This window comes from Scyliorhinus torazame, chromosome 10 (genome assembly GCF_047496885.1).
Source record: "Scyliorhinus torazame isolate Kashiwa2021f chromosome 10, sScyTor2.1, whole genome shotgun sequence".
NCBI lineage: Eukaryota > Metazoa > Chordata > Chondrichthyes > Carcharhiniformes > Scyliorhinidae > Scyliorhinus > Scyliorhinus torazame.
In genome coordinates, this window is record NC_092716.1 from 60889110 (window position 1) to 60911617 (window position 22508).

Sequence of the window (22508 nt, forward strand, 5' to 3'; positions counted from 1 at the left end):
CTATAGTTACTTGCTTTTTGTCCCCCGCCCTGTTTGAATAAAGGCAGTTTTCCAACGCTCTATGACTTTTCCAGAATTAAAGGATTCTTGGAAGGCTACTACCAGTGCATTCACTATCACTATAACTACTTCCATTAATATCCTGGGATGCAACCCATCAGCAGCAGAAGACGTATCGGCCTTTAGCCCCATTAGTCTCCCTAGTACTAGTTATTGTATTTACTTCCGCCTTCCCCCCCCTCCTGCTCCTTGACTTAGTATTTTTGTGGTATTTAACTCCTCTGCCATTTCCTGGTTCCCCATTATTATTTCCACAGTCTCATTCTCCAAAGGGGCCTATGCTCACTTTGGCCTGTCTCTTCCTTTTTAAAGAAGTACTTCCTGTCCATTTTTATATTACATGATAGTTTACCGTCAGTTTATCTCCTCCCTCTTTTTTTGGGTCACCTTTTGTTGGTTTTTAAAAACTTATCCAACCCTCTGGCTTACCACGAATCTTCACCACATTGCATGTTTTTTTTTTAAGTTTAAGAATATTGTTCACTTCATTGGTTAACAATGGTTGATGTTTCCCCTTCCTAGAATCCTTCTTCCTCACTGGGATGTATCTATGTTGAGTCATGAGCTATTTTCAGAAATGTCTGCCATTGGTGATCAACCATCTTTCCCGTGAAACTCCATTCCCAGTCCATTCCAGCTAACTCTTCCCTCATTCTTTTATAATTAACCTTAAGTGTAGCACAGTTGTTTCAGATCCAGGTTTCTCACTCTCAACTGAATGCTGAATTCTACCATGTCATAGTCACTTCTTCCGAGGGGATTCTTTACTCGGAGGCTGTTTATTAAATCTGCCTCATTACACATTACCAAATCCAAAATAGCCTGTTCCCTGGTTGGATCCAAAGGATATAGTTCTCGAAAACTGTCCTGAATACACTATAAATTCTTCCTCATGGCTACTTTTGCCTATTTGATTTTCCCAATCTACATGAAGATTAAAGTCACCCGTGATTAAAGTACTGCCTTTTTTACATGCCTTTATTATCTCCTAGTTGATTCTCTGACCTACAATATAGTTACTGCTTGGAGTCCTACAGACGACCAGTGTCTTCTCCTTGTTATTTCTTACCTCCATTTCTCGCTATTGTAGTTATTCCATATTGTACTAACAGAGCTACCCCACCACCCTTTCCTTCCTGCCTGTCCTTATGAAAAGTCATATATCCCTGAATATTTAGTTCCCAGTTTTGACCTCCATGTAACCACGTCTCTGTACTGGCTGCAAGATCATACTGATTAACCTCAATTTGTGTCATTAATTCATTTATCTTGTGCCGAATGCTACGTGCATTTATGTAAAGAGCCATTAATTTTGCCTTGTTACCATCTTTTCCCTTTTGACCATTTGTTGCTTTTAAATATTTGTACACCATCCCTTCCAGTCACTCTGGACATCAATATCTAACCAGCTGCTTTGTAATGCTGTCATATCCTTTTACTTTGTAAATCTTCAAAACCCCTCTACAGAACACCACCCCCTCTACAGAACACCCCCTATTTACTTTATAGCCCTCTCTATTTTCCGAGCTATGGGGTTTGCAAGAACACTGCTCCCAGCACAGTTCAGATGTCTTTCCCCAGTACTAATGTCAGTGATTCCATGACCCGAAATCCAATTCGCCCACCAGGTTTTGAGCCACATATTCATCTATCCAATTTTATGTGCCTTATGCCAATTTGCATGTGGCTCAGGTAATAATCCAGATATCATAACCTTGAAGGTTCTATTGTTTAATTTAGTGCTTAGCTCCTCAAACTCGTTATGTGGAACCTCTTTCCTCAATCTACCCATTTTGTCGGTACCTACCTGGACCATGACAACGGGATCCTCCCCAGCCTGGATCAGATTCCCTGAACCCTGGCACTGGGCAGGCAATACAGCCTACCGGACTCTTGATCCTGGCTAAAGAGAACAGTGTCGATTCCCCCAACATTTCAATCCCCAACTACATTTCTCTTTTCTCCCCCCCACTTGAATGGTTCCTTGTACCATGGCGCTGTGGTCAGTTTGCTCAGCCTCCCCCAGTCCCCGCTCTCGTCCACACCGGGAGCACGAATCTCGAAACTGGGGCTGGGGCGGAGGCTCCAGCAGTGCTACCTCTTGGATCCCTTTACCTGTCTCAAATGTAGTCACACCCTCTGTCCCAGAATACTGACCAAATTAAGGTAGTGAATCTATTCTAAGGCGTGCGACTGCCTTCTGAAACACAGCATCCAGATAACTCTCTGATGTGTCACAATGTCGGAAGCTCAGACTCCAGCTCATTAATTATTGACCTGGTGTGGGGGAACCTGCCCCATGATGCCATCCCCTGACACTGCTGTGCCAGTAGGAAGTGCTAAGAGGGCACCTCTGGGGTACTTCCTTGTGCATGAAGGAGGGAGATTGTTTGAGTATAATATTTATTTTATGCTCCAGCTACAAAATTACATGAATGTACCCAAGAATCGGTATTATTGTGTGTAGAGGGACATCGTGTCCCGTATCCGTGGTTGGGGCAGAGTATTTCTCCATTGGCACTCCGATCTCTGTGGAGCCAGCACTGACGGCTCTATCAGGTCCTGCCCTGCCAGCGTCAGGGACACCTGCAACATTTTTCCTCCCCAAATGCTGCACTATCTGGCGAGAAAAGCCAGCTGTACAGCCGGAGCCAGCGCATAAAATTAGAACCTTTTGCCCATGATGTCCCAAAATTGAATCTGTTGCGGGCATAAGAGACTGAGAATCAGATTTAAAATTGCACAGGCCTTCTGCAGCCAGGATGAGCGAAGGGCTGGGGTTGGGGCATTTGCTACTGCGTGAATTTTAATTTAAAATCAGGGTCTCTGACTCAGAGGCAGGGGTTCTACCACTGAGCCAAGATGGACACTGAATAGATGCAAAAGAGTTGATGATCAGGTGAAACTGATCCATGGAAGGACGGCACTTACAGCCAAATAACCTGATGTCATTCCATGTTTTGTATTCTTATCTAAAATGTTTTTAAAAACTCAACCATTCCAGGAACAAAATAACAAACATGTGTTTCTGTAATCTCAAATGTTCTCCTGCGTAAAGAATTAATGCTCTCCTCCTGCTAAAATTATAGGTTTGAGAATCACAATGAAATGCAACTTGATCAAAGTTTACAGTAATTTCAATGTAAATCTTAGGTAAAACATAAATAAATTAATATGCTCTTAACAATAAATATAACCCACAGGCCAGATAAATGCAATATTTATGCAGTATATGAAGCATGCAACATCATTTGGTTAGAGTGCCACAATGTAACTACTTGCCTCACCAGTAATATATGTATGTACAATATATGATGTACAAGGGATGATGTCACATGCTTCATATGCTGCATAAATATTGCACTTAACTGGCCTGTGTATTATATACAAGTACGACAAAGTAAACATCTCGGTGAAGGAGGCTGAACATATGGTTCACAAGTCAACAAGTGGAGATTCCCATTTCATTCCCCGTGCCAACAGTCTAATAATCCCACACACACTTACATTATACATAAATGATATTATTTATTACAAGAAAATATCTCCAAAATTCACAGACCGCATGAAGAACAATCCTGGGTTTAACTTGTGCTAAAAAGATGGCAAATTATAGTCAAAATTATTCATTCAAAACATATTATTTACACTGAAAACTGGGAATGGAACAAACAAGGTGCATGGAGCTTAACACTTTCTTTATTGTATTTGATGATCGTAATTTGCAGTGTTTAGACTAATTACACAGACCAAAATAGAGAATACCTGTATGCAATCAATATCATAAATAAGGTAAAAGACAGAAAGAAACCTGCATCTGGATCAGGAATTAACCATTTCTAGGTCCATCCAAACACCACAGGAACAGTTTCGCTCCTTTCCTGGCTTAACCTGCTCGCTTGTTGAAGTTGATTGGCAAACCAAGTGTTTCACACACTTTCACCTGTTTCTTGATCAATATGTCCACATGTTACTCCTTTGTTCAATGTAGCAATAACTTCTATACAAACACAATATCGGAGATTGGAATTTAAAGAAAGAATTGTCTTCCTCCACTTTGGTGCACACATTTAAGCCACCGCTTGTCCACATGCATCACCTCAAAGAGTTTTGCTGTAAAAAAAAATGGTCATCTGGCAATTCAGCAGGGCAGAAGAGTTTGACTACATGGTTCAGGCATTCACAATAATGCTGGAAAATGTCACAGTATGAGATCCATTTTGGTGAAACAACTGTGCAAGAGTTGAGTCCTGAGTTGTGGTTGTATTTCACTTTAGCGTGCTTTGTCAGAGAATTAATTTTTGATTGATTATTTTTCTGTTTATTTCTGCCAATGCCACTGAAAATACAAAGGCCCTTTCATCTGAAAGACTGGCATATACATCACCTTCTTTTTCTTGTCTTTCTGCAAAACAAAAAACATAGTAAATAATGATCAAGTCCAAAGGAATGCAGCTTTTCCAACAATCTAAATCTTACATTATCAACTTCTTAATCTAACCCCACCCTTCCAAAAGTGAATGGTACAGAATCACATTATTAATAACCAGACTGCCAGAACTCTGAGCACTTCCATCGACTATGTGGGGGAGGAAAGAAGGCCAATTGTAAATTCAATCAGTGTGGGGAAACTTCCTAACTAACTGCTCTCTTTCTTTTCCATCTGTTACTGAAAAAAAAAGTTCTCTGGTTTCATTAAAAGGAAATAAAAAGCAAAAAAAAAAACAACCAGGACTAGTATGTGGTTAGGATTAAACATTCCCTTGGCACTGCTCAAGGAAAAACAATACTTTCATGCAGCATTGCACAACCCCAGGGTTTGCGCATTTCATTAATAGCGGTAGCAATTCTGGGCGTCAAATTTTGTTTGAGTATATTTCTTTTATACTCCAGCTACAATATTACCTCAATGTACCCAAGAATCGGTATGAAAGAATGACTAATATTCAGCAACATCGGGGCAGCTTTACAAATGTTACTGCACAGCTGAAATGGTGAACCTTCTTAGAAATTCATGTGAAAACCAATCAATTTTAGACAGAAAACATGCAATGACAACATGCAATGCCATGTCATGTCATGAATCTAGACCAAAGAATAAAATCAAACACTACCCAGAATTTATTAACCTTTTCACAGTTTGACTTATGATCTTAGCTTGATATTTTTGTCAGGCCAGCCTGCATGGCCAAAACGAAATGGTTCTCTGTTAAATTTATGCAGAAAAAAAAACTTGAATGACTGATTAGGGATTTAGACAAAATAGAGAGTAAACGTATTTAAAATGTTTGTATCCCAGATATGAAAAATATACGCGTCTGCAGCTCCATTTGGGGGACTGCATTAATGCTAATTTATTCAGCAGACAATATGAAATTTTTTTTTTAAAGTGGTGTTATTGACGACAGGGTTCCGGGTGGTATGTGACTATTCTTCAGCACATATTGAGAGAATGCCCGAAGATCCTATATTTTTACATGGCTTCTCAACAACATCCCTAGGGATTGTCTGTCAGTTACTGCTTGGCCCAGTGGTTATGTATTCAAATTGTTTTGTAGCACTGAGAAGTGTATATCTTTTACTGCAAGTCTGTTTGCAATTTTTAAAAAAAGATACAGACATACACCTGTAATTTTCCACACAACGGATCAATGAGCGTCACCAAGCGTTTCTCCACAGAGAGAGAGAGAGAGAGAAGAAAGGTGAATGGCTGCAGAGTCATCATGGGCCCTTTCACAAAAGGAAAAGGTGTTGTCACAAAGTTTGGATATTTACAAACCACTTAGTGGAAAAAAGGAAGCCAAATGTGATTAGTACACATTAAATTTCTATAAATACAGATTTGAAGAACAGAAAACCAAATGAAAGACGTCAAGTGTTTTCAGAATTTCCAAATCACTGAGCCTTCCATTTTTGTTGGAAGTGAAAAACTATTTTTAAGATAAAACTAAAATGCATCACAGTCATTTTCACAAGAAACTTGTATATTCAGCAGCAATGAAAAGGTTAGTTATTAATACAATGACTTCCATACAAATCAGTTGGACTGCCAGCACATTTTCAGCAGTTTTCACTGATACAAGTGCAATTCAATATTTATTTTGGCAAAAACACACCGGCAGTCTTGGATTAGTTGCAGAAAATTCTGATAAAAACTGGGTTTTGCCAATCTTCCCAGATTGGAGAACTATTATATCCAGTTCTCACCACTGAACATTAATTAATTATGAAGAGAGTAATGTTGAGCCCCCTCAATTAGCAAAGACCGAAACTTAACAGAACAATAACCCAGATTTAATCCTCAGTTAACCAGTCATTACAAGGGTACCAACAACATGTTACAATCGGCCTCAAAGCTCTAGTGATAGATACAAAAATATATATATCGGCCAAAGTTTTCACTCTTTATTACTATCCAATGACTCCTGCTGGAAAATGCATCTTTGTGGGCATCTGGGGACAGATCAGCTTGCCTCTGCTATCTCTCATGCTCTCTGTTCAAATTACCAGCTGACACTCAAGTTTCCAGGCTCACTCATAAGTGAGAACGATACCAGCTTCACATACACTCATATCCCCACATGAGTCAACCACTTCAGACAAGGAAAAGGGAAAAATAAAATTTAAGGTTCAACAATACTACTCACAAAAGTGGGAAAATATGCCCCATCCCAACGACTCTCTAACAATGCTCCCTGAGTTGCTGGCTTATGATTGCAAGGACAGCCCAGGTCTTCTAGTACCTACTGATTCTTGATGAGAAACTGACAGAACCTGGTTAGAATTTTTCCCCCTGCTCTAAGCAAGGCCAATTGTAGCATGTCCACCATGTACTGAACAGCAAAGGATTTGAACCATCTGCAAATTTCAACATCGCCCACCACACCCCGGAACCGCAAGTATTTTCACCTTTCTCATCATCGTGTTTTTTGCTAGGGGTGGTCTTGGGTCGCCCTCGTCGCCGTCGAATCTGCTCAGACTGACTGTCTGATCTAGGACGTTTCCGGTTTTCCAAATCTTTGTTAGGAGAAGAATTTGCTTTCTCACGCCGTGCTCTTTCTGTTCTCCTTCTCTTAGCTGCTGACTTGTTGTCTATCACAAAATAAAGGTTTGTTAAATCCCATCAGACCCGCTGTACAGCAAATAGTCTAACGTTTACATTCCATTAAAATGAAAGCACGCAAGGTGGCATTCAGACACATATTAGCTTCAAGTCCTTTCAAAAACCAAAGCTGCCCAGTTATGATCAGTCTTGAATTCAGATGCCATCTCTGCCTATAGCATGTAAACACAACCATGGTGGCAGCAATAATTATTGGAAGCTAGCTGCTAATATAGCAAATTCCCTTTAGGATTTCAGAATTTGGGTTCAAATTTCAAATACTAGATTAGAATCTCACTCACCACAATCTTGTTGAAACAGGACTATAAAAGGAAGCAAGGAAGCAGCAGAATATATAATTATTTAAACCCTGCACATTCTTGGCCTATTCCCAAAAATCCAAATTTAAAATGATTGATTAATGAATCCTGCCTGCCCTGCCCTTTTGCATGACATATTTACTCGAGGATGTTTACTACAGTAATTTAAAAATACATATTTGATAATCTATATATCTTAATCTACATCTCCTGCCATATTTCCATTATAGATGTCTTTATTTACATGCATTCTGGATACTGCCTTTATCAATTTGTCATATTGTAAATGCCGCCTCTCCCTAATGGGTAGCACCATCACTGGCAGGAGGATGTAATTACATGTCGAGCTACATAGCCATTTTCCATAACATATATTTAAAAAATAAAAAGGGCTAAATAGCCACCATTTGAAGTTTAGAATAACCAAAACATACAAGGAACTGCATAGTAACGGTCCTGATAAGAAAGGATTCCTGTCAAAGCCCAAGAGAGTTGTGCAGTGTCCTAGGTTTCTAAATACTTATCAAGTTGTATTTAGCAATCAACGCGAATTAGGTCATCCAAGTAAACAACTCCAAAAAGAATTGCATGTGTCATTGTTTATGGAACATCTGAATGGAGCAACATTTTTCTCCAAGGAATAGTGAACAATACAAAGGGCAGGCCTACTGCAGAAAGTAGTGTTGGCCACATCGTGCTCAATTGACATATCTGCTAAATAGGTGCCATAGGTGTCTGCTTGTGCTTTCGCAAATATAAATAATCAACCCAAAAACAATCTACAGGTGGCCAATGACACTAAAACGTGTGCATGTCATATCATACAGTACAAAATGAGACTAATACTAATACCAAGTGATAATGATTCATTGCTGCTAGCAAGTAATTGGTAAACAGGCATATTCCGATTTTTAACTAAAAATATTTGAGAGATAGCAAATATATTGAAGAATGAAACTCAAAAGAAAAAGGAGCAGCTAAGACCATTTTGAAAATAAGGCTATGAGATTAAGGGCCCAAATACCACCACACTATCAATCTTGTTCAAACAAAAGGCAGGGCCATATATCTATCCTTCAAGTTCACCATAAGTAATTAACCCCAATGAGTTTGAGGCCCTGGAACATTCTGGCACACAATTAATAAATGGCAGTAGATCATGTATGAAGCAATTGGAGCAATTGGATATATACAAGTATAATGTTCTGGACATTACCTAGCGATCACTAATTTTTTTAAAAATTGAGTAACCAATTCATTTTTTCCAATTAAGGGGCAATATAGCGTGGCCAATCCACCTAGCCTGCACATCTTTGGGTTGTGAGAGCAAAACCCACGCAAACAAGGGGAGAATGTGCAAACTCCACAGAGACAGAGACCCAGAGCCGGGATCGAACCTGGGACCTCAGCGCTGTGAGGCAGCAGTGCTAACCACTAGGCCACCGTGCTGTCCACCTAGAGATCACTAATAACTCAGTAAACACTAGTGCCTTCTTCTGGTATGTCATGCTACCATTCAGGTTATTTGCCAAAAGTCACCCGATGACTTTTACTCAAAATTGAACTTCTGGATGCCAAACCAGTAGATATGGACACCATCAGAGGCTACCAAATCAAATCACATTAAATAGAGATCTTTCTGAACCCAGCAATGAAATTTAGAAATCATCAGCCCTTAAATCATCCTCTGTCTTTCGGATCATCCTCTGTCTTTCTGATCAAACGGACATCAGATGCATATTTTATGGCAACCTCAGCTCACAATCTGTGCTACCTGAAGACGCATTAATGTAAAGCTTTCCAGGCTGGCCTCCCATCCTTCACAGTACAATATAAAAAGTGTCGAGATGTAATGGTGAATGTATGTACACTAAACCTTAGCAAGGCCATTCAAGCATGGTGATGAGTAAGGGACACTTCCAAAGAAGGAGTAAAGGATATAGAGAGTAGAAGCTGGTGAATAACTGAATTTACTTCACCCTCTTTAACTTACTAGTGCTGAAACATGATATTAGAGGCAACAGAGGAGACAATAGAGGCAGTAAAAGAGGCAATAGAGGGGAGACAGTACAGGTGCTCTCCGATAAATCCCAGTATGGCAAAATACAAATATGCAGATTAAAGCTGTTTTTGTTAGACAAGGCAATTAAGAGGCAATTTAATAAAGGTATTTAAAGGCATGAATGGATAGGACAGAGTAGCTAAGAAAGCCTGTTTCCAGTAATTAAGGGGGATCTAGAATAAAGGCACAGATATGAGGGGAGGGTTAATCTTTTTATTTTATAGGGGATTGTGAAATGTAGCATTGCACTTCCAGTCTTAATAACTGAAGTCGAGACTCTATCTTTAAGAGTAAGTTATCTAGGTAGTTGGGGGACAGGAAAATTAAAGAAATATGGGAAAGAGTGGGGACATGAGATTAAGATTACTGTTCATATGGAAGATAAACAGTGGCTGGAATGGCCAAAAGCTTATATTATTCTAATGTTTTTTTCCAGTCCTTAAATGAAACTTTTGTGTTTTTAGTAAAAGCTTGTTTAACTGATTAAAGGACAGTAAGGCCAGCACAGTAGCACAGTGGTTAGCACAGTTGCTTCACAGCTCCAGGGTCCCAGGTTCAATTCCCAGCTTGGGTCACTGTCTGTGCGGAGTCTGCACATCCTCCCCGTGTGTACGTGGGTTACCTCCGGGTGCTCCGGTTTCCTCCCACAGTCCAAAAATGTGCAGGTTGGTGGATTGGCCATGCTAAATTGCCTTTCGTGTTCAAAAAGGTTAGGTGGGGTTACTGGGTTACGGGGATGGGGTGGAGGTGTGGGATGCTCTTTACAAGACTCGATGAGCCGAATAGCCTCCTTCTGTACTGTAAATTCTATGATTCTATGAAGAAGTCTTACAACACCAGGTTAAAGTCCAACAGGTTTGTTTCGAATCACTAGCTTTCGGAGCGCAGCTCCACTCACCAGATGAAGGAGCTGCACTCCGAAAGCTAGTGATTCGAAACAAACCTTTTGGACTTTAACCTGGTGCTGTAAGACTTCTTACTGTGCCCACCCAGTCCAACGCCGGCATCTCCACATCATGATTATAGGACAGCAGTGCTGTATTGGCCTTTTACTACCATCATAGGTGGCACGATGGCACAGTAGTTAGCACTGCTGCCTCACCTCACAGCACCAGGGACCTGGGTTTGATTCTGGTCTTGGGTGACTGCCTTGTGTGGAGTTTGCATTTTCTCCCCATTCTGTGTGTGTTTCCTCCAGGTATACTGGTTTCCTTCCAGACCAAAGATGTGCAGGTTAGGTGTCCCTCCAAGTCACTCACCATCCTGATGTAGAAATATATCGCCGTTCCTTCATTGTCTCTGGGTCAAAGTCCCAAAACTTCCTCCTTAACAGCACTGTGGGTGTACCTACACCACATGGACTGCAACGATTTAAGAAGGCAGGTCACCCGAGGGCAATTAGGGACTGACAATGAATGCTGGTCTTGCCAGTGAAGCCCACATCCCTTGAATTAATAAAGAAGGTACATAAAGACGATGTAGAGCTGTAAATGGGTCCCCACTAGCACCAGAACAAGGCAAATTAGAACATTTACATTTTGATCAGTACCTGATCAGTCCTGTGCACCACCTGCCTTTAAAAAAAAATAATCTTTGTCATAATATGCACTCATGCACATAATGAGATCCTGACAGGCAGTCACAGACACTCAGTACAGCCAATCAACACACAGGACAGAACACAACCAATCACCAGGCAGAACACTGGAAGAGGGTTTCCCACTATAAAACACACGAGGCATCAGCACTCTGCCTCTTTCCACGAGTGACAACTGTAGTGACAGTCAGGGTGTATATATCAGTTAGCAACTTCTACACGTGGCTCAGAGCTAGTCTGGTCTAGTTAGTTTTAGTAAGAACGCTTAGGTTAGTAGAGTGTCAAACCCACAACGGACTGTGTGCACTGCTTAACAAGTTCAATACAGCGTATTGAACTGACATCATAGTTTGGAGTCTACTTTCCAGTACAACTGCATCACGTTACAGTCAGTGTTACCTCAGGGTGATTAACACGGCATGGTACCAGTCGTATACTTTCTCGAAGTGGCTTACCTCGAGTGATTCCGTGACGACCAGCAAGTGCTTTCCAGCAGCATGGAGAAGATCCAGGCCCCTCCACAGCTCCGGATCTTCGGCAATCTCGGTGCCAACTGGCGGGTCTTCAAGCAGAAGTTCCTTCTCTACATTGAGGCCTCGAGCCTCGAGGATGCATCTGATGCCAGAAAAATCGCGCTGCTCCTATCAACTGCGGGGGACCAAGCCATCCAGATTTTCAACTCACTTGATTTTACCGACGGCCAGGACAAGACCAAATTCAAGACCGTTTTAGAGAAGTTCGACAGTCACTGTGAAGCCGAAACCAACGAGACCTTTGAGTGCTATGTCTTCCAGCAACGCCTTCAGCGTAAGGATGCACCTTTCCAATCCTTTCTAACTCAGCTCCGTATACTAGCGCAGTCCTGCAATTATGGTGCAACTGCTGACTCCATGATCAGGGATCAGATCGTGTTTGGGGTGCACTCCGATTCCCTGCGGGAGCAACTTCTCAAAATTAAAAACATGACCCTGCCAGTCGCAATTGAGACGTGTATAGTGCATGAGCATGCGAGAAATCTGTATTCCCGTCTCAAATCGGCAGAATATGAAAAACGTGCCTCCCACGAGGCAGAGAGTGTACAGGCCATCGCCCGGATGCAGCACCGGAGTATCGATGAAAGCGGCCATTTTGCGCGCTTTTCCTGGGGCCCCACGCATGCGCAACACGAACGGAAGAACGAAGCAGCCGAAAACCTCACTGCATAGGTGCAAACGTCGGCTGACCGCACTGCGCATGTGCAACGATGCACGGAGCGTAACAACGCCAACGTCATGATGTGCCCGAACTGCGGCACCGCCCATTTAAAGCGGCAATGCCCTGCAAAAGGCAGGCAATGTCTACATTGCGGGAAGCCTGGACATAATGCAGCCGTGTGCAGGTCTGCACCACCAGTCAAGGGCCAGCGATCCCAATTTCAACGTAAGCGCGTTCGATGTGTACAGCAAGGTATACTGGATTCTGATCCTGGTAGCAATACGGATCCAGAGGATGACTGCCTGGAGTCCCCCTATCGTGCGGGCATCATCACTACATGCGAGTATGCCTCCTCAGTTTCAGCAAGACGCCGATCTATCCTCAATGTGGATTCTGCAGACGAATGACGTGCTGTCGTACAGGTAAATCAATGCAGCATCCAGTTTAAGCTGGACACTGGTGCTTTAGCCAATCTCATCTCTCAAGCTGACCTTGACCGCATTAAAAACCCAAAATTCGTCCGCCAGCCTGCCAGCTCCTCGATTATAATGGCAATGCCATAACTGCACTAGGATCTGGTCGCCTATCTGTCTCCAACAAGGACATCAATGTCACACTGCGATTCAAAATCATCAAGCCTGACAAGGCATCCCTGCTCGGTGCCCATACATGCAAGCTACTCAACCTCGTACAGCGAGTCCATGCCACGTCTTCTTCTGACATTGATGACATCCTGGCTCAATATCCAGATGTATTTGATGGAATGGGCACTCTGCCATACTGCTACAAGATCCTACTCAGGCCTGATGCCACGCCTGTAATCCATGCACCACGCCGGGTGTCGGCTCCGCTGAAGGAACGTTTAAAGGCACAGCTACAGACGCTCCAAGACCAGGACATTATATCCAAAGTGACGGAACCGACTGACTGGGTCATTTCAATGGTCTGTGTGAAGAAGCCCTCAGGAGATTTGCGGATATGCATAGATCCCAAAGATCTTAACCGGAACATAATGCGGGAACACTACCCGATCCCGAAGTGGGAGCAACTGACCAGTGAGATGCACACGCCAGATTCTTCATGAAGCTCGATGCATCCAGTGGTTTCTGGCAGGTACAACTGGACGAGTCCAGCAGGAGGCTCTGCACGTTCAATACACCATTTGGCAGTTACTGTTATAACCGTATGCCGTTCGGCATTGTTTCAGCCTCTGACATCTTCCACAGGATCATGGATCAAATAATGGAGGGCATTGAGGGTGTGCATGTCTACATAGATGATGTAATCATATGGTCCACGACCCCCGCGCGTCCATGCAAACGGCCAAAAGCTGAACAAGGCTAAGTGCTCCTTTTGCATGTCATCCATCAAGTTCTTGGGCGACCAGATATCCCAGCAGGGTGTGCGACCAGATTCGGACAAGGTCAAGGCCATTAACGCCATGAAGACCCCAGAAGACAAAAATGCGGTACTACGCTTCCTCGGGATGGTGAACTTCTTGGGAAAATTCATTCCCAACATAGCCTCACACACCACGGTTCTCAGGCATCTGGTAAAGAAGTCCACTGCATTCCAGTGGTTACCCACACATCAAGCAGAGTGGCTCGAGCTCAAAGCAAAGCTCACCACTGCTCCGGTACTAGCGTTTTTTGACCCGGACAGGGAAACAAAAATTTCCACAGACGCAAGCCAGGACGGCATTGGTGCGGTGCTCCTCCAGAAGGATGACTCCCGTCCTGGGCTCCAGTGGCTTATGCGTCAAGGGCCATGACGCCTACTGAACAGAGGTACGCACAGATAGAAAAAGAGTGCCTGGGCCTTCTAACCGGCATTGTAAAGTTCCATGACTACGTCTACCGTCTACCAACGTTTGCAGTGGAGACGGACCACAGACCCTTGGTCCATATCATTCATAAGGACTTGAATGACATGACGCCCAGGCATCAGCACATTCTCCTTCGACTCCGGAGATATGATTTTGAGTTAGTATACACACCAGGCAAGGAGCTGATAATTGCGGATGCCCTGTCCCGCTCCATCACCTCGCCCTGTGAACAGGTTGACTTCATCCGCCAGACTGAGGCACAGGTGCAGCCGTGTGCCAGCAACCTCCCGGCCTCAGATGAAAGAGTGATCAGCATTCGTGAAGAGACTGCCAAAGACCCTCTGCTGCAACGTGTAATGCACCACCTTGCAAATGGTTGGCAAAAAGGGCAATGCCCTCAGTTCTTTAATGTGAAGGATGACCTGACAGTCGTCGAGGGTATCCGCCGCAAGCTAAATCGTATCGTTATTCCTCACAGAATGCAGAGCAAAGTGCTCAAACAAATCCACGAGGGACACCTTGGTGTCGAAAAGTGTAGGCACAGGGCCCGGCAGGCTATCTATTGGCCTGGAATCAGCCCAAGACATATCCAACATGGTCCTCAATTGTGCGACCTGCCAGCGTTTCCAGCCTGCTCAAACAAAAAAAAAAACACTCCAGCAACACGAGATCGTGACCGCTCCGTGGTCCAAGGTGGAATCGACCTTTTTCACACCAATGGGCGTGACTATGTGCTCATCATAGATTACTTCTCAAAACTACCCGGAAGTTGTGAAGCTGTCAGACTTCACATCAAGGACAGTCATCAAGGCCTGCAAGCAGACATTTGCCAGGCATGGTATTCCACTCACTGTCATGAGTGACAATGTCCCTGCTTCCACAGCCAAGAGTGGTCCAATTTCGCCAAGTCGTACCAGTTCAACCACATTACCTCAAGCCCACACTACCCGCAATCCAACTGGAAGGTTGAGAAAGGGGTCCATATAGTGAAGCAACTGCTCTGCAAGGCTGTGGACTCAGCTTCTGACTTCAACCTTGCGCTGTTGGCGTACAGGGAAACCCCTCTGTCCACCAGTATGTCCCCGGCTCAACTCCTCTCATGAATAGAGACTTGCGAACGACTGTTCCAGCCATACACTTCGCAGACCTGGATCACCTCCCAGTGCTGCAAAAGGTGCAGCGACTCAGGAACCGGCAAAAGCTCATGCTACAGATTTGCCTATGCTATCTCCGGAAGATGTTGTTCGGATCAAGCTACCTCATGGAGGCTGGTCAGCTCCAGCTGTTGTTGTTCGACAGGCTGCTCCCAGATCGTTTGTAGTTTGTATGGCTGATGGCTCCATTGTCAGGCGCAACAGAAGGGCACTGCGCAAAGTTGCCTGCCCACCACCAGATCCTACTTTTCCGTCTGTTGTCATGCCTCCTCCGGACACTTCGCACCACGAGGCCACCAATCTGGCAGCAATCCCGCCTGTCAAGGCGCCGTCGTCCCCACCTCCACCTCTCACCGACAGTCGACGAGGGTCTGACGCAAGCCCCAAAGATTGGACTTATAGACATTTATCTTGTAAATTTTGTTCTGTATCTGCACGCTAGACACCTCCTATGTATATATTCATCTACTCGACATTTAATGTAAATAGTTCCAGATGTAAATACAGTCACATATGCTCCAAGCAACCAACATTTTTTTTAAAAAGGGGAGATGTCATAATATGCACTCATGCACATAATGAGATACAGACAGTCAATGACAGACACTCAGTACAGTCAATCAACACACAGGGCAGAACACAACCAATCACCAGGCAGAACACTGGAAGAGGGTTTCCCCACTATAAAACACACGAGGCATCAGCACTCTACCTCTTTCCACCAGTGACAACTGTAGTGACAGTCAGGGTGTATATATCAGTTAGCACCTTCTACACGTGGCTCTGAGCTAGTCTGGTCTAGTTAGTTATAGTAAGCACGCTTAGGTTAGTAGAGTGTCAAACCCACAGCGGACTGTGTGCACACCTTAGCAGGTTCAATAAAATGTGTTGAACGAACATCAACATTTGGAGTCTACTTTCCAGTACAACTGCATCAAGTTGCAGTCCGTGTTACCCCAGGGTGATTAACATGACAATCTTTATTGTCATAAGTAGGCTTACATTAACACTGCACTGAAGTTACTGTGAAAAGCCCCTAGTTGCCACATTCTGGCACCTGTTTGGGTACGCAGAGGGAGAATTCAGAATGTTCAAATTACCTAACAAGCATGTCTTTCGGGACTTGTGGGAGGAAACCTATGCAGACACAGGGAGAACATGCAGACTGCACACAGACAGTGACCCAAGTCGGGAATGGAACCTGGGACCCTGGAGCTGTGAAGCAACAGTGCGAACCACTGTGCTACCGTGTCACCCTGCTCTAGTCATCAGTGGTAAGTAAGAGAATTAATGTGACCGGACAGATGAGGGAAATAAAATGCATAACTAGATGAGAGAGTGAAAGACAGATTGCATCAGTGAATGCAGAATGTTGCACTTTTGTTTTGGAGATGCAAAACATTATTTTTCAACATGCAAAGTACTTTTATGGTGGTGCACATCTGGCCTGGAAATTAAAATTACCAGTGCTTCACAGTTTGCAAAGTTATAATAATTGGAAAACAAAGGCACTGAGTGAGTTAGACTTAAAAGAATTAGAATTTCTGGTTTCAAAGGAACAAGTCACTTGAAGCACTTTCATCTCAGCAGAAGAACAGTATGTACCACATCATGCGGGATTATTTTAATACAGGTCATCAGCAAATTTACAGCAAGCAACACTGCGGGAGATGCATTATCAATTTTTCAAAACCACATACCTTATAATAACAGATACAAAATAATCTTAAAGAGAGCGCTTAGTGCTGAACACATCGACTTGCAACTATAACGGTCGAACACTTTACAATTGTTGATATTCCCTGATAAAAATAACTTGCATCTTTATATTGAACAACCACCCAGAATATTTCATGAAATGTAATCAGACACTAACCCAAAGGAATAATTAGGAGGGCAGTCTAAATATCTGGTCAGCGGGTAAATTTGAAGACCTTAAAGAACAGAAGGAAGATGGAGAAGCAGAGAGATTTTAGGGAAAACATTCCAGAATGTAGAATCTAGCTGACTAAAGATATGGATTCCAATATTGGGACAATAGAATGGGATGCACAAGAGGTGAGAGTTGGAGGAAAGCAAAATTCTCAAATGACAGCAGGACTGAAGGCATTTTGGAGATAGTGAGGGATGATTCAATGAAAGAGATTTAAACATCAGAATAAGAATTTTAAATTGGTAGATTTTGGCATCCAGAAGCAATTAGATCAGTAAACACAGGATTGATGGGCAAGGAAGACTTGGTACGGGATAGAGTGTAGAGAGCTTTGCTGTAACAAACTTGTTTATGGAGGGTGAAACATGGTGGTCCATCAGCAGAATAGAATAGTGGAGTCTGGGTGCAATAAAGCAAGGTTGATGGCTTCAAAAGCAAAGGCAGAGTGGGGGGCAGAAATTAGGGTCTTAGTGACAGAGAAAACTTAGTTAACGGTTAAATAGCAAGGTAAGCTTTGCAAACAGTCGGAGATAGTGGCTAAAGTGAGAGGTGGAATGTGTGGCAAGGATTTGGGGATTGTGATGGAAGCCAAAGACACTAGTTGAGATCCTTTTGACGTTTGACTTGATAAACTTATATCCAATCCAGGCCTGGATATTGAATAAGTAGTCTGAAAACAGAGGCAGTGAAGCAGTTGAAAGAAACAGATAGGTGTTGTCAGTGCGAATGTTCAGACTCACTCATTTATTGTTGGGTCTTTTTAACTTGTAGATGGGGTACTAACCAAAGAGTGAATGACCAAGCTCGTGCTTATTTAATAATCATACTTTGTGACCTTAAATTTTCTTTAGTAGTATAACACATTCATTACATGCTATATTACTCATACAATTATGGCACAAATCATCAATAAGCCATTAGAAACAGTACAAGAGATCCAGTAACATAGCAGCTAGTGATGCAAGATGATCTTATAATGACTGGCCGTTTCAGAACTGCACCTCTAACTCACAGCTGGAGACTGACAAACATGGTCCAATTTGCAAAGTTCCCTCGTCAAACAATAATTAAACGTAAAATGTCCATTTAGTTCATAATTAGACTCAGGAACCTGGAAGAAGGACAGCTGCACTTTACCAGAAGGAGACATTGTGTTTTGACCAAACTCTTGGCTTAAAAAGGGGGTTCTGTCCCCTTGTGTTCCAACAGCCGAAATGACATCAACAAAAGCAATTTGCAATGTATGGATGGATGATAAATGTGTGCAGCTTACTCATTCCTTTTCTTCCCCACCCCACACAGTAATTACAGCTCAGCAGACTGACAAGTTTTTAAAATCATTTACCTAAATTAGGTGGCGGTGATTTCTCAGACTGCTTGGCATTCAGAAGTCTTCTACTTATAAAAATGAATCCACAAGGGCATGATTTACAGGCAACTGGAATCTGAAAAATTAAACAATTGAAATTAGCTGGCGTTTCCCTGCAGTAGTCCATCTCAGTCAACAGTTCAATCACAAGGGTTTAAAGAAAACACCTTCACATCTGTGACCGTTTTTGCTAGGAATTTTATTTTTAGACACTCAACCTGATATAAAAAAAACATTCAACAATGCTGGTACTTTCTTTTAAAATAGCTAACTCATCAAAAAGATTACGGAGTAACCGAGGCATTAAATATTCACAATTTCCAGTGTTAAAACAGATTATATACTGGGCAAGGCAGTTTGCCAAGAATGCAGTCTTTTGCATTTTCCTTTTGATGACGGACTGACATCTCTTACGCAAATCGTCCGACCCACATGAAACAATTGGGGCAAAGCGTTAACATAATCAAACTGCGGTAACGCCACGGAACTAATTAAGCTTAAAATCGAGGAGATTGTGAAGGCAATTTGAAGGCAGAACGCTCCATTTACGCATTTTGAAAGTCTAGGCGTAAACCCATGAATGTCTCCGTTGTGATGAAGCCTTTTGGCAACTGGTCAGCACTTTAGCAGTATTCCTGTCTGTGAGAAACTGCCTGCGCTGCATATGCCACATGACAACAAAGATTAAATTCTATGTTTTTTTTAAAAAGTCTCAAAATGCCAAATGTCTCCCCCTCCCCCTCAAAAAAAAATTCAAAGTTTATTTACGGCTCCACGAATAGGAGGCTGAGAACGCGGCTATTTATCAACGTGGAAGTAATATGTAATTTCGCAAATCTGGTACATTCGGCTGACGCCGAAACATTTTAATCACTTTCAGATGAAAGACATTTTGCTCAAGGCTGTATTCCGCAATCATTTCCAGCTCAAATGCCATCCTTTTATTGTCTTGCATTTCCCATGTAGAATACGTGACCATATCCCAGCAAAAAACAAGATGTTGGTTTTTTTTGGGGGGGTTGATATTATGCAATATTCCCACACGCCTCAAGCTTGATGGAAGATCCAATAGCGATCCAAGGTGCAGATTTAAAATTAATAAAACTACATGGCGTCAGCAGCGAGGTCGCATGAAAAATAAAATGGAAAATAGGAGGACGGTGTTTCTGAAGGATGCTTCAAAAAAAAAAAGAGACCACCTCAATAATGCACCCTATCAAATCGCACAAAGAAAGCCTCGCTCCTCAGCGCTAAACGCGAAGTGAATGAGAAACACACACTAATGTTTCCAGTCTGAGATATCCCACCTGTTGGTCACATTCCGGACATGCTTTCGTTGCCATTTTTGTAACTTTCTTCGTCTTATTTGCAGCCATTTTCGGGCTTTGCTTGCGGTCTCTGATTCACCGGGGCTGTCCGTGATAAAAAACTTCCAGTGGAACTTCATTACAACTCCAGAGTAACAATGTATCCGGCTGCCATCGCCCGCCCGCGCGCGCGCGCGCCAGCCCAGCAGCGACCCGCGCGGCAACCCGACAGCGGGCGGCAGCACGTAGCGCCGCCCCCGGGCCGCCAGAGCGCGTGCGCGCACACACCGCACCCGGAAGCATCCTGCAGCATTGTATGTTTCTTTGGCTCCAATGCCCGATCCCTCCTATTTGCAGAACGAGAGGCTAATTCTACCTGACCAACATTGCTAAAAATCAAAACTCTGAAGGAGACTCACGCGGACTCGAAACGTGTAGCTCTGTTTCTCACCCCGCACACGCTGCCAGACTTGCTGAGTTTTTCCAGCACCTTTTTGTTATGTGTAATTATGCTAATGCCACACGCTATACATGATCATGTTACACATATTAGAAATAATCCCTTTTTACTACACCTCCTTCGCCCCCCCCCCCCCCCAAGTATCTGATTCGACCCATTGTATTACCGCTGTATAGGGGGCCAGTTTAGCTCTAGTTGACTGGATGGTTATTTAATAATAATCTTATTTAGTGTCACAAGTAGGCTTACATTAACACTGCAATCAAGTTACTGTGAAAATCCCCTAGTCGCCACACTCTGGCGCCTGTTCGGCACATTCTGTTCTGAGAATTCAGAATGCCCTATTCACCTAATAAGTACATCTTTCGGGACTTGTGGGAGGAAACCGGAGCACCCGGAGGAAACCCACACAGACACAGAGAACATGCAGACTCCACACAGTAACGCAAGCCAGGAATCGAACCCAGGTCCCTAACGCTGTGAAGCATCAGTACTAACCACTGTGCTATCATGCCCATCTGAGCGAGGCCAACAGCGCGGATTCAATTTCCGTACCCGCTAAGGTTATTCATGAACCTTCTCAACCTTGTGCCTTGCCTGAGGAGTGTGATCCGCAGGTTAAATCACCACCAGCCAGTTCTCCCCCCGAAAGCAGGCCATGGTCATTGGGACTATCGCGACTTAGTACTGCTGTATAGGTGCTGCATTCCTGCTCAGGTACTGCCTCCAGTGATTAATCTTCATTATCTTGAGTTCATAATCAACAGAGAAATCTGCATTTGCTGAAATTACATACAACTAGAACAGAAAATGAAAACCAATGGCTGGAGTGCCTCAGCAGGTCAGGTGGCATCTGTGGGGCGAGTTTCAGGTGACCTTGCATCAGAACTATAAGAAACAGAAAATATTGGCTGTGGAAGGAACAAGTTTAAGGATTCAGGTTTAAATCCTTCATCAGACAGACAAGATATTGTAGATGTCATTTAAAAAGGATTACAAAAAGTGGGAGGGTAAACTAAAGCATGCGCAAAAGAAAAAGATGCAAACTACTCTGGATGCTCAAATATGAAGTAAAAGGAGAAAGTGCTGGAAATACTCAGCAGGTCAGGTGGCATAGGTGGAGAGATAAACTGAGCTAATGTTTCAGCTCACAGTTTTCCAGCATGTTCTGGTTTTACTATCAAGTTATTGCTTGGTTAAAGATGATGAATCAGTGGCTCAGTGGTTAGCACTGCTGCCTCACAACGCCACGGACCCAGGTTCGATCCCAGCCCCGGGTCACTGTCCGTGTGGAGTTTGCACATTCTCCCCGGGTCTGCATGGGTCTCAACCCCACAAAACAACAAGATGTGCAGTTTGTCTCGTATCGCCAGTACTCATATTCATTTGAAAAAAAAATCATGCGTTCTATGTATTACCCCCAATCGTCAGTGCCTGTGTTAAAAGATTCCAGGTTCCAATATGCGGCATTTTGTCGGTTAGTAGTGGGGCCTCCCGAAGCCTAGACTGAGCACGCAGCAACCTGTGTCGACTGTGGCCCCATCCCATCCTCATCACCAGTGTTGAATCCCCAGTAAGCAGAATGCATAGATGATAAGTAGACATTAAGGGTCTCCTTCCCCGACCCGCACCAGGCCAGGGTTTGTATACAAGTTGGAACTCGCCTTGTTAAGGGGAAGCCCTGTCCCCTTAACGTATTTCGGGGAGGTCATGGGAAACCGTATGTTCCTGATCCTGGGACCTCCATTGGGGTTATAACAGGTAGTTTAAAGAAGACAGACAAAAAGGGTAAGAACTGTGAAAGTGAGTGGAGGAGGACAGGAATTATTAAATGACCCAAACAGAAGCGTGTGGTTAAGTGAGCTGGAGCTGGTGTACATGTATACCAGGCGAGGAGGCGGGCTGCCTTCAACCGGGTGAAGAGGGCACTGTACATTAGCAAGGTGCAGTGCGGCATTGTATATCCAGCGAAGCTGAGGGTGACTTACAAGCTCAGGGACTTTTATTTTGGAACGGCGGAAGCAGCGGAGGAGTTTGCGAAGGCAGAAGGACTGTGGCAGAACTGAGAAATTGAGAAATGGCCATGTGCCGATGTAACCTCATGACTGTATTTTCTTCTTTTTTG

At 43.4% G+C, this 22508-nt stretch overlaps 1 protein-coding gene across 2 annotated transcripts; it reads right to left on the reverse strand.

The window, feature by feature from the left end:
- Positions 1-3568: 3568 nt before the first annotated feature.
- Positions 3569-20144, reverse strand: c10h16orf87 (chromosome 10 C16orf87 homolog). Of its 2 annotated transcripts, XM_072518180.1 has the most exons (5): positions 19924-20144; positions 18593-18692; positions 6970-7152; positions 5687-5790; positions 3569-4465 (listed from the first exon to the last, which is right to left on the reverse strand). In XM_072518180.1, exons 1-5 carry the CDS (start codon positions 19990-19992, stop codon positions 4382-4384), a joined length of 540 nt encoding a protein of 179 aa, XP_072374281.1. In that variant the 5' UTR covers positions 19993-20144; the 3' UTR covers positions 3569-4381. The 2 variants fall into 2 exon arrangements, with proteins under 2 accessions (XP_072374281.1, XP_072374282.1); XM_072518181.1 differs by lacking the exon at positions 5687-5790 and having other exon boundaries at positions 19924-20138.
- Between the last annotated feature and the right edge of the window lie 2364 nt (positions 20145-22508).

Coding starts and splice junctions, on each gene's coding strand:
- c10h16orf87 (XM_072518180.1), bottom strand. CDS start 19,992: ATGGCTGCAAATAAGACGAAGAAAGTTACAAAAATGGCAACGAAAGCA. Junction 7,153..18,592: donor ATCACCGCCACCTAATTTAG/GTAAATGATTTT, acceptor ATTTTGTGATAG/ACAACAAGTCAGCAGCTAAG. Junction 4,466..5,686: donor CGTTGTGTGGAAAATTACAG/GTGTATGTCTGT, acceptor TTTGTTTTGCAG/AAAGACAAGAAAAAGAAGGT.